General features: G+C 35.4%; 2 protein-coding genes across 2 annotated transcripts; both read left to right on the top strand.

Annotated features, from left to right (window-relative positions):
- The first annotated feature begins 1152 nt into the window (after positions 1–1152).
- Positions 1153–2324, top strand: LOC149987958 (ribulose bisphosphate carboxylase small subunit, chloroplastic-like). The gene is made up of 3 exons (XM_090255373.1): positions 1153–1410; positions 1521–1652; positions 1804–2324. The coding sequence occupies exons 1-3, from the start codon at positions 1222–1224 to the stop codon at positions 2035–2037; spliced, it is 555 nt and encodes a 184-aa protein (XP_090111499.1). The 5' UTR covers positions 1153–1221; the 3' UTR covers positions 2038–2324.
- An 8170-nt stretch (positions 2325–10494) lies between these two features.
- Positions 10495–11566, top strand: LOC149987957 (ribulose bisphosphate carboxylase small subunit, chloroplastic-like). Its single transcript, XM_090255376.1, has 3 exons — positions 10495–10752; positions 10863–10994; positions 11146–11566. Exons 1-3 carry the CDS (start codon positions 10564–10566, stop codon positions 11377–11379), a joined length of 555 nt encoding a protein of 184 aa, XP_090111502.1. The 5' UTR covers positions 10495–10563; the 3' UTR covers positions 11380–11566.
- Positions 11567–12736: the final 1170 nt, after the last annotated feature.

Below are 12736 nucleotides of genomic sequence, written 5' to 3'. Positions count from 1 at the left end.
GCCAAATTTCACCTTGATCCAAATAGTAAATCTCTAGATATCACAAAAATCCTACTCAACTCCAAACAACCAACTTTTGAAACCCTCTTGTGTTAAAAACTAGGTATCTCCAAACCACACTATTAAATTATTACAAAATTTTACATACACTTTGCACATCCAATAAACCAAAAAATACCAAATTTTGAATCATAGATGCTACACCAATTATACGAACTAGCCAAAATTTCTAGCCCTAATTATATTATATAAAATCCAAATCACCAATACACATCTTGACTTTGAACAATAATTGCCAAGTCTTCAAAAATCCTATAAAAATAGTCCTTATGCCTTTAGAAAGAACTTCAAGCTAGCTCTCAAATCCTAACCTCCAATCTTCAAATGAAATCTTTATTTTTCCTAGGTAATTGATTTGGAGATTAGAGGTCAGATTTCTATCCCGTCTTACAAACGGTCGACCCTTGGATATCAATCTAATCTATCCTAAGGATTTTTTAGCCTAATACTACCTTTAATTTGACCCTAGTATCAACCATATCAACCATTTACTTCTTTTACTTTGATTTTAATAATTTATGGCCTTTCTAAGGTAGTAAAAAAGTTTCTATATCCTAAAAGGTAAAAATACTAATTAACTTTTATCTACTTGCTATAACATAAGAAAATAGACTATGAGGTTTTTACATAAGTCTTATTAAAATATTTTAAATTCTTGTTGAACTAATATAATAGAATATTAATTAAAAAATCATTTTTAGTCATATTTTTACCATATAATTGTGTCACAACACGACACCACAGTGTTGTATTGTAACTACTTATAGTATGTAAAAATTAGTTTGAACATATAATATGTTCATAAGTCTTCGTGTGTGTTAGAATGATTAATAGATTAATTAAAAGAGAGTGGATTTAAGAAACTTTATTTTGAATTTTATCTTTTTTGATTATAGCATTTAAAAAAATTGTAAGACCTAAATGTTTAGTATAAAGCCTTGAGAGGAGATTAGAGTCTAAAGAAGAAAATCTTAACTAATAAGAGGCTTATTGAGAGGGATGAAAGCAAGGCATGGTTGGATGAAGACAAGGAATGAAAAACTTCCAAGCGTATAAACATACCGGATGGAATTTGTACCCACCAGGTCTTGCTCGGTGTCCCCTGTGCCTAAGCTGTTGGCTGCATTGCCCTTGCGATTCGAGTGTGGAGAGATTTTAGCAATGGCCTCCGCTGTGGCTTCAACCGTTGTGGCTCCTGTCTCTGTGACTGTGGCGTCATCATCTGTGGCCGCCTCTCGCGAGTCTTCCTCCGTCAAGGCTTTTTCCGGACTGAAGTCAGCGACCCTTTTCACTTCAAAATCCCAGCAATTGAGCTCCGTCCAGAACGGCAGCCGCGTGCAATGCATGCAAGTGAGTCTCTGTCGTCCCCTAATCGAACATATTCGGGGTCGTATTAGTCGATTTCCACGAGATGAGACATCCGGAAATTTTAAGAGTTGTACGATTTTGTGATTGCGCAGGTGTGGAACCCCATCGGGCAGCCCAAGTTCGAGACCTTCTCGTACCTGCCCCCGCTGAGCGATGACCAGATCGCGAGGCAGGTGGATTACATGATCCAGCAGAACTTGATTCCCTGCATCGAGTTCGACACGGTAAGTCGGTGCTCTTCCCGGCGTCCCACGAGTAGACAGTAGTATTGTCGAAGGCAGAGGCATTGGTATGTGGTCGTCCGGAGTGGGTTCCGCGGGCATCGAGGTCACGGTGCAAATGTGGTCTGATGACGCGCTGGGGTGACTTGTCCAGGTCGGAGCCGTGAGCCGCACCAACTTCTCGGGGTCGGGCTCGTCGGGCTACTACGACGGGCGGTACTGGACCATGTGGAAGTTGCCCATGTTCGGGTGCACCGACTCTTCGCAGGTGCTGCGGGAGATCCAGGAGTGCAAGACGTCGTACCCTAGCTGCTGGGTCCGCGTGCTGGGCTTCGACAGCAAGAAGCAGGTGCAGATCTGCGGGTTCTTGGTCGCCAGGCCCAACTAGGGAACGAATTTGTCGAGCTCTCTGGTTCTGGGTCGGGTAGCAGTAGCTTTGATGGTGAGGCACTGACAGTCAGTCGCTCACACGGCAAAGTAGCCTGGATGTGCTTCGCAACGAACTCTTGAATTTGAGTATGTGAGTTCACTTTGAACATCCCAGAAGCAAAAGAATGGGGTTTTTCATGTTTGAATTTTATTTTGTATAGTTGTGTTGAGCCGCGACTTCTATCTGTCACTTGGCTTGATATTCTGAGTTTCTCCGATACGAATAGCGAAGTCCACTTGAACATCTGTAACGGCAGCAATTGCGTCAGGTCAATCCTCTCAGATTCTTTCGGTGCTTTTGTCGTAAACTAGCTTGATTGTTGTCCATTAAGCTTGGTTGCTTTTCGTGAGAAAGCATGAAACTTCTATGACGAAACCCGGTTGATTGTAATGTAACTAGTTTGATTGTAGTTTGAATTTGGTAATTGCGTTGTATGATACATAATGAAAGTTTCATGATGAGGGCTCTTTGTTGGTAGTTATTTTCATTTTAATAGACGAGTATTTTTGTGAAAGTCACTAAGAGTCCTCGACTTTCTGTAAAACCGCAGTGGTTAATTGAGAGAAGTAACCAGTACCAGTTATTACGAGAAGAAGGTTGAGTCTTCGCACTGCAACACATTACTTTGTGTCTGTCAATGTCAATAGTTTTTACATGGCGATTGCCAATAAGTCTGTCGACACAGGTCATTGTACCACCTGAGCAAGGAAAAGGCACGACCTACTGGTACAGTTCCCTTATGGAACTTGTCAATGTGTTCAAACCCATAAGTTGCTGAAAGTGTACAGTCAGGTGATTTGCACACTTTTCAGAGGTAGACCGAACAAAATAAAACTTATGGAATGACATACTTGAAAAGCTTTTTCTGAAAATCTGTCAAATAACAAATGTTTGATATTCTTAATATTCGGAATGTCAAGTCACACATATTTGTTACTGATTCCTGCACAAGGATTAACAATCAGAGCATAAGCAAACATGTATTTTAAATCAAATGACTTTATAATATAAATCGAATCGATTAGATAAGCATGATTTTAAGAGTTGATACTCAACTAGAGAAATTTCTTACATCAGAAGACAAAAGAGATAATGTGCCCAGGAAGGCATGAGACATGAAGTAATAGAAACACATATTCCACTGTGAAATGTGAAAGGGAGTGGCTGAATGAAAGAAAATAGAAAAAAAGAAAAAGGAAAAAAAGATACCAGAATGAATAATACTTGTATGCTATCTTTTTCAAAATTACCAAAAATGTACTGGAAAGGTACTTTGAAAGTAAAAACCTATTTACAAAATAGAAGTCCAACATCTTTTAAATGTAATAAAATCACCCCTTGTAAAATAATAATACAATACAATAGATTTTCAAAGCTTTCTTATTTGTTTAGTAACAGATTTGAACTTTTCTTAGTGTAGTTACTTCTATGTTTTAATTTAGTAGAAATATTAGACTTCTTTGTTATTACTAGATTGGAAGTAGAAAAAAGTATGAATTAACAAGTATTATAAAATATTAATTTCTAATCTCCCTCAAAAAAATTAAAAATATTATAAAGCAATAAAAATTCAAACAACATCAATTTAAAACCAAAAAAACATTAAAAAGCCATCTTATAGAGTATTATAAGACTTACAATAAATTCACTAATGATAACATTAATCATTTAGCCTAACTATGTTAAAAGGTATTATGACAACATTCAATTAAGGAAGGTGTTTTTTTAATGGATTTACATATCACATAAAAATAACTTCGATAAAATATTTTGATTTGTAAATTATTAAACTTGGTTAGATTGCTAAAAAACATTCCAACTCTTTAAATCCATTAAGTAAAAAAAGAATATAATAGAAAATATATTACTTATATTTAAATAAAACACCAATACATCTAATAACCATTGTTAAGTTATTTAACAAATTATTATCAAATTCCTACCTCAAGGATACAAATTCCTTAAGAGATCTTTTAATATCATAAATAATATTATTTAATTTATAATTATAATTTATAGAAACAATGAGATTTATGCACCTTCAATACTACTAGATATCAATACAAAGTTAGTGGTGCAATCTTTGACTACTTTTGTACATGTTCACTAAGCACTATTTAACTTGAGCTTGAAATAGAAGGATATATTACTTTGATTCTTTTCTTTTAACTTATAAAGATGTTTCTTATAAATCTTGCAACTATAGAAGCGACTATTGACACGCTTAGGTACGCATCAATCATTGCAACTCCAACTCAAGCTCCAATAGCAAGAAATTGTCTTTGTGTATCATGCTTTTATTTTCTATCATAACCTATAAAAAACTATTTATTTTCTTAAATATTTTTATTGAAGAAAAATACAACTCAATAATATATAAAACAAAAAGAATAATAGCAAAATATCAAAGCAAAAATGTTGCAATGTATTAATATTTGATTACAACATATTCCAATAGCAAAGACATTATTGCATAGCAACAACATATTTTAGCAATACATTACAACAACAAAAGCATTTGAATGCAACATCATAATATTCCAACAATCCATCACAAAGATGATAACCTTGCATTGTAGCAACATCTCATCATAGCAATACATTGAAGCAATAAAGCATTATAGCACAATAGCAACATAGCACAATAACAAAAATATTGTAGTACAATAACACTTTATTGTAACAATATAAATATTTTAATATAATAATAACTTATTATAAGAACATCTTATTGCAATAGTATAAATATTGTAGTATAATAATTATTTATTACTAAAATACCTTATTGATAAAACTACTCTCAGATATCTTGTTTGCTAAATAAAAGAGCAGCTTGTCCTCTAAGTATTCAACAGTTGCCAACAAGAATAATCCAATTTTTTTGTTTCCAAGAGCTACCTCTCTTGTGTTGGCAATTGTCCAAATTTAGTCTCAAATTCCATGATTAGTTCATTTGGAGCCATTTGATTTCTTGGCCTTTACTCAATCTACTCCAAAAAGATTTGTTTTTTCATTCTCTCTAAATCTTCCTCAAAAACTTTATCTTTCAAGAGTTCTTCAAATTTCTTCCTTCACATTGCCTCAGTATGCAACTCCTGCATCTTCCCTCTAATTTTTGGTATCATTGCCAAATCAAAGATGGTAATCATCTTCAATTCTGAAACTTGATGCACATATGTTTTACATGTATAAATCCTAAGGAACTTAGTGATGTCACTCTCATCAAACCTTCCAATCTTATCCATCACTACTTGTAAAGCTTAGGTGTTGTTTCTATCCTTTCAATGCACTTGTTGCCTCTCTTTTATAAATTTAGCAGATACCTTGAATAAATCATGGGTACCTATTCCACTTGGTAAAGCAAACCTTGGGATTTGATTTCCCATCTTGACTTGTTGAAAAATTTGGTGCCTTAAGGCTCTCTCAAAAGAAGCACCAATAATGTTTGGATAGAGAGAATTTGTCTTAAAAAAGCATTGGACTTTTGGCTATCTCTAATTGTTCAATCAAGTCTCAAGATAGAAAAGTATCAAGTTATATATATATATATATATATATATATATATATATACGTATATAAATTTATTCCAATATAGGTAATTACATCAATACATAATTTCTTAGTACTAAAGAAAATCCAAAATATAATAAAAATATTCGAAATCCTTATATATTCCTAAGGTGAATTTTTTCCAAACTTCAATAGATCATATCTCACAATCGACCTATCCAAACAAACTTAAAATTTACATGAAGTATTGATGTACTTTAAAAAGCTATCACAAAAAAGTTTAATTACAAATTTCTTACAAATCTTGAGATATTGCTAAAATGCTAACAATAGCTTCATAGCCTTGCTTGAATATACCCCTATGAAATTTTCTTCATATCTCACAAACTAAATATTTAAATATCATAAAAAAAATTTATTTATAGTTTTTCAACCTAATAATACATATCTTTAGAAAATTTGAGCCAAAAATTTGTTCAAAAACTCAAGGTATACTTCCAACTATTATTATCAACAAAATGATCCATGTACTGCCTTTGAATTACATGTATTGTCTTCAATGCTTTATAACTCCTTCATACAAACTCCAAATATAACAATTCTTTTGTAAAGATGTAAATGTTGAAATCACCCTTATGATTGCATTCTTGATCTTCAAAATCTATTGTATAACTCCTTGTATTTTCAAAAGAGTAACAATATGTCTTAAAAAGACACATTAACTTCAAATGGCTATAACTTCATCACCTTAATTCCAAACCTTTTAAACTTTGTGCAATCATTGATTTTAATTCTCAAATGTTCTTTTTGAAGTTGCCAAAATCCTTGTTATCATTGCAGATAGCCTCTTCAGAGCCTATAAGACATGGCTTTTGACCAATAGGGATGAAGATCCTCATTCTTTACCTTCATCCATCCATACTTTACTTTCATCCTTCCAAATAAGCTTCTTAGAGGTTTGCATCTTCATCTTTGAGCTCCAATCTTTTCTTTAAATTTTGTACTAAATATTTAAATCTTATATAATTTAAATATTACAATCAAAATAAGTAAACTTCAAAATAAATTTTCTTACATCAATTCTCTTTAAATTAACCTATTAACCACTCTAATACACATCAATACTTATAAATATATCATATATTTTAGTCAATTTTTACATACTATAAACAATTAGAATATAATAACATTGAGGCCTACTTATGCAATTTTCAAATAAAAATTTAAAAAGTCGATTGTCATTCTTCAAAGCAAAATCAATTACTTGACTCAATGTTTGAGGATTAAGTAAATTGACCATCAATTTCTTTACCTCATATTATAATCCATAAAGAAATTGGCTAATGAGTGCAGCATCATCCCACTTGATATCAATCATAAGTTGTCAAAATTGTGAAGCATACAATATTATACATTGATTAACTCCCTTAAATATACTAGCATTTGTACCATTGCACTATTCATTTTGACAAGCTCTATTATAATAATACTTAGAAGAAAAGAGATGTCTAATATTGCTAAAGATAAATAAAAGAAAGAACTTGAGAACAAAAAAAACAATATCAAATTTAAATGAGGATAATCCACAACATCTAATATGCTTATGTCTTATCAAGATAAAAAGATAATCCATTCTTAATCAAGAAAAGTCAAAACTTTGATATTGTAAGTGTATTCTTGTCAATCTCTCAAAGATAAGAATTCAAAGAAAACAAATATACAAGTGAGACTTTTTCAAAGAAGTATGAAAAAATAGAAATAAAAAAATATGTATATTAAAAAGAAACTAGAATTGCTATTGCCAAAATACAAGAAAACTAGACACTTCTTCAAACTAAACTAGAAGCAAGAAAGAAATTGACGAGAATGAAGAAGACTTCATTCTTACTTCTATATATATTATCTATCTAGGAGCTACATGGCGAAATTCTATAAGACCTCCAAAACGTGTTGACTTTGTACAACACATATCTTGACTTATAAGGCAAGTTTTTTATATGGGCGCCATATAGTTAGCTTTTCCGCAAGCTACCAACATGTGTGGCACGTGCTTAACTTGCTGACCAAGTGTCTAACCTACCAATCAACAACAAACACATATAAAGTCAAAGCAACATCTATAAAGCTTCTAGGAAGCTTCTTTAGAAGATATTATAAAATTAATCTACTTTTATCTATTTCTACCTTTTTATATTACTTGAATAACAATTACAATAAATACATGTCCATGACAAGTTGACAATTACAAAGTCAACTAATAGAAAAAACTAAGGAGATAGAATTCTCTACCATCATACTTGTAAAGTTATATTTAGAAAAAAAAAAAAAAAAAAAAAAAAAAAAATTAAATTATATTAACACCAATATACAACCAACAAAAGTTCTTACTAAACCATTAAAAAGAGTGAAATTTGAAACATATAGATAAGCCTTGAGACTTAAAAGCTTAATTACATTGTACAATAGAATAAGAATGGTTGCTATTTCTTACTTCTTTGCTTAGTAACCATGTGGTGATAACAAAGACCATCTTAGATATATGGAGTTTGGCTAACTTCTAATTAAAAATAATTGGTCAAATGATTGCTACTTTTTTCATTTAACCAACTTGAACAACTTTATCTATACCTTTAATTTCCTCACCAAACTACTATTCAAAATGTAGTTAATTAGTTAGATATTTTCCAAACATATATAAAATCTTATAGATATAATAAACTTTGAAGTAAAAATTTTACTCTTTTAAATGGATGTTTAATAATTTGATATTCATAGTTACATGATTTAATAAAAGCACCTTTTAATCCATATCCAATACAAGTCCTTAAACATTTACATTAAAACTATACTTGCAAGATGACATTATTAAACTTTAAAATATGCATGTAAGATAACTCCAATTAGAATCTATAAATTTCTTATTATAATTTTTTAAAAACAAAATACCAATATATTATTATTTTAATATCCTCTAAGTTAAATCCATATATTAAGTAGAAACAATTATTCTAATAAATAATAATAAAAATCAGACATCTTGCAATAAATTTTTTAAAAAAAAATAGATACATATCATGAAAAATATCCCAAAAATAGCTAACACCATCAAAACATTTGACCAAATGTGCAATTTTAGATGTGTCAAGACAAAAAGAAATATTTGCAAGATTTTGGAGTATCTAAATTAATGTTTGTCCTCTTTGCACTATGAGTAGGATTTCTTTTATTTTGTTTAGTGAAAAGATACATTGCAATTTGTTTTCATAATAAAAACTATATTAATGAAATAGTGCTAAAAAATAACAAGATTAAAAAAACATAACCCTTCTTACAACCTTAAATCCTTCTCATTAGACTACCTCAAAGTTGTGCCATTTAGCACAAAAACCATTCTTTTAAATCTACTTAACCCTCCAATTTCCAATGAGCTTCATGTGCAGACACAAGCATGCTTTCTTTCTTTCTTGAAGAAAACTTATCTGAACAAACGTTAATACTCTACTTGTTGATGAAAGTGGAACTTTGACCACATACAGGCTTGGTGATGTACTTTGTATATCTCCTCACTGTTAGTCTGGTGCAATCCAACCATGCCCATAGAATATGAATGGGGACATGCTTCCAGCCACTCGGGCATGCAGAAAACTTGACAAGCGAGATTCAAGCGAGCCCACAACAACAACGACCACCACCACCACGCAATACAAGGCATTACTAGGCTCTGATAAACCAGAGAAAGAGATCGAGTATGTGCACACAAAAACACACAGATCCACAGGTATTGTCTACGGCGCCACCACCATCCGTCAAAGCTACCATCTCGTCGAGGAAGAATGGTATTTCAAAAACTAGCGATACAACCGCTGATGGAAACAACCGAAAGCTATGTCATTGGAGAGGGCGCACGAGTTCATGGAATACACAGTGAGAAGAGATAAAGAAATAAAGTAATATAAAATACAAGTGTGCATCAGCAAGACATGGCCGAAATCTAACAACTGTCTGCACATGCTGTGGTGGGTTGTATCCACGCGCTGGAGGAAGTAACTTTCCTACATGCACAGAAAAACATTTTCAGATTAGAAAGCTCTTCTGTTCTAGCTAATCTCTAGTACCAAGCTCAGACGTGTAGCCGACGAAGCCAATAGCAGCTGGGTATGCTAGTCACTGATTCTGAAGCGGCCGGTGTGTCGATTGCGATGTATCTCAGTTCGGCGAAGGCCTGCGTCTGGAACATGGAAAGAGGGTCTTCTTGCACTCGTCAATCTCTCACAGCAACTGGGCAGGGTTGTATCCGAACGTGGAAAACGCAGCAACCGTTGTTGAACCAAAGGATGGTATTTTTCTCCGAGAAAAACGCCGTGGCTTATCTGGTGTAGACGATCCCTAATCCGGACAAGACCGCCGCTGTGCAGGTGTTGGAGAACCACAATGCGCAAGAGATGCGAGAGATGGAGGAGTGCAAGAAGTACGACTGCGAAGCTACATGCTTCATCGAGCAATGAAGTCTGGGTTTTCTCCAACTTCCGCATACACACACTTTTCTCGACGACATCCGTTTCAAGGTACGCATCGGGAAACTGACGATTCTCTGCACTGGTGTTCAGACTCTCCGGACAACCGGCGTCATGTTTTGAGCTCTTATTCGATAAGGTGCTGTTGAAATCCAGAAATAGTGGAGTCTGGATTATCCTCTGGACGGCTCCGCTTCTGGTCGAAAAAATTTCATCCCAAAAAAAGGACCTATCTGTTGACTGAAAATGTTTAATTGTGGTGAGGATTGCATGCAGCGACGTCGTAAAGATAGGGTGACAAGGAGCGTTCCAGAGCTCAGCTCGGGGCATGCCCCGGCACTTCCTAGCGTATAAACATACCGGGTGGAATTTGTACCCACCAGGTCTTGCTCGGTGTCCCCTGTGCCTAAGCTGTTGGCTGCATTGCCCTTGCGATTCGAGTGTGGAGAGATTTTAGCAATGGCCTCCGCTGTGGCTTCAACCGTTGTGGCTCCTGTCTCTGTGACTGTGGCGTCATCATCTGTGGCCGCCTCTCGCGAGTCTTCCTCCGTCAAGGCTTTTTCCGGACTGAAGTCAGCGACCCTTTTCACTTCAAAATCCCAGCAATTGAGCTCCGTCCAGAACGGCAGCCGCGTGCAATGCATGCAAGTGAGTCTCTGTCGTCCCCTAATCGAACATATTCGGGGTCGTATTAGTCGATTTCCACGAGATGAGACATCCGGAAATTTTAAGAGTTGTACGATTTTGTGATTGCGCAGGTGTGGAACCCCATCGGGCAGCCCAAGTTCGAGACCTTCTCGTACCTGCCCCCGCTGAGCGATGACCAGATCGCGAGGCAGGTGGATTACATGATCCAGCAGAACTTGATTCCCTGCATCGAGTTCGACACGGTAAGTCGGTGCTCTTCCCGGCGTCCCACGAGTAGACAGTAGTATTGTCGAAGGCAGAGGCATTGGTATGTGGTCGTCCGGAGTGGGTTCCGCGGGCATCGAGGTCACGGTGCAAATGTGGTCTGATGACGCGCTGGGGTGACTTGTCCAGGTCGGAGCCGTGAGCCGCACCAACTTCTCGGGGTCGGGCTCGTCGGGCTACTACGACGGGCGGTACTGGACCATGTGGAAGTTGCCCATGTTCGGGTGCACCGACTCTTCGCAGGTGCTGCGGGAGATCCAGGAGTGCAAGACGTCGTACCCTAGCTGCTGGGTCCGCGTGCTGGGCTTCGACAGCAAGAAGCAGGTGCAGATCTGCGGGTTCTTGGTCGCCAGGCCCAACTAGGGAACGAATTTGTCGAGCTCTCTGGTTCTGGGTCGGGTAGCAGTAGCTTTGATGGTGAGGCACTGACAGTCAGTCGCTCACACGGCAAAGTAGCCTGGATGTGCTTCGCAACGAACTCTTGAATTTGAGTATGTGAGTTCACTTTGAACATCCCAGAAGCAAAAGAATGGGTTTTTTCATGTTTGAATTTTATTTTGTATAGTTGTGTTGAGCCGCGATTTCTATCTGTCACTTGGCTTGATATTCTGAGTTTCTCCGATACGAATAGCGAAGTCCACTTGAACATCTGTAACGGCAGCAATTGCGTCAGGTCAATCCTCTCAGATTCTTTCGGTGCTTTTGTCGTAAACTAGCTTGATTGTTGTCCATTAAGCTTGGTTGCTTTTCGTGAGAAAGCATGAAACTTCTATGACGAAACCCGGTTGATTGTAATGTAACTAGTTTGATTGTAGTTTGAATTTGGTAATTGCGTTGTATGATACATAATGAAAGTTTCATGATGAGGGCTCTTTGTTGGTAGTTATTTTCATTTTAATAGACGAGTATTTTTGTGAAAGTCACTAAGAGTCCTCGACTTTCTGTAAAACCGCAGTGGTTAATTGAGAGAAGTAACCAGTACCAGTTATTACGAGAAGAAGGTTGAGTCTTCGCACTGCAACACATTACTTTGTGTCTGTCAATGTCAATAGTTTTTACATGGCGATTGCCAATAAGTCTGTCGACACAGGTCATTGTACCACCTGAGCAAGGAAAAGGCACGACCTACTGGTACAGTTCCCTTATGGAACTTGTCAATGTGTTCAAACCCATAAGTTGCTGAAAGTGTACAGTCAGGTGATTTGCACACTTTTCAGAGGTAGACCGAACAAAATAAAACTTATGGAATGACATACTTGAAAAGCTTTTTCTGAAAATCTGTCAAATAACAAATGTTTGATATTCTTAATATTCGGAATGTCAAGTCACACATATTTGTTACTGATTCCTGCACAAGGATTAACAATCAGAGCATAAGCAAACATGTATTTTAAATCAAATGACTTTATAATATAAATCGAATCGATTAGATAAGCATGATTTTAAGAGTTGATACTCAACTAGAGAAATTTCTTACATCAGAAGACAAAAGAGATAATGTGCCCAGGAAGGCATGAGACATGAAGTAATAGAAACACATATTCCACTGTGAAATGTGAAAGGGAGTGGCTGAATGAAAGAAAATAGAAAAAAAGAAAAAGGAAAAAAAGATACCAGAATGAATAATACTTGTATGCTATCTTTTTCAAAATTACCAAAAATGTACTGGAAAGGTACTTTGAAAGTAAAAACCTATTTACAAAATAGAAGTCCAACATCT

Source organism: Physcomitrium patens, chromosome 13 (assembly GCF_059467195.1).
Source record: "Physcomitrium patens ecotype Gransden chromosome 13, ASM5946719v1, whole genome shotgun sequence".
NCBI classification, from domain to species: Eukaryota; Viridiplantae; Streptophyta; class Bryopsida; order Funariales; family Funariaceae; genus Physcomitrium; species Physcomitrium patens.
Note: the sequence above shows the minus strand (reverse complement) of the source record. Positions and strands in the feature narration are given on the sequence as shown.

What these genes read in the sequence shown, in the direction of transcription:
- LOC149987958 (XM_090255373.1), top strand. Translation starts at nt 1,222, where the DNA reads ATGGCCTCCGCTGTGGCTTCAACCGTTGTGGCTCCTGTCTCTGTGACT. An exon ending in GCCGCGTGCAATGCATGCAA is followed by an intron (nt 1,411 to 1,520) that starts GTGAGTCTCTGT and finishes GTGATTGCGCAG; the next exon opens with GTGTGGAACCCCATCGGGCA. An exon ending in CCTGCATCGAGTTCGACACG is followed by an intron (nt 1,653 to 1,803) that starts GTAAGTCGGTGC and finishes TGACTTGTCCAG; the next exon opens with GTCGGAGCCGTGAGCCGCAC.
- LOC149987957 (XM_090255376.1), top strand. Translation starts at nt 10,564, where the DNA reads ATGGCCTCCGCTGTGGCTTCAACCGTTGTGGCTCCTGTCTCTGTGACT. An exon ending in GCCGCGTGCAATGCATGCAA is followed by an intron (nt 10,753 to 10,862) that starts GTGAGTCTCTGT and finishes GTGATTGCGCAG; the next exon opens with GTGTGGAACCCCATCGGGCA. An exon ending in CCTGCATCGAGTTCGACACG is followed by an intron (nt 10,995 to 11,145) that starts GTAAGTCGGTGC and finishes TGACTTGTCCAG; the next exon opens with GTCGGAGCCGTGAGCCGCAC.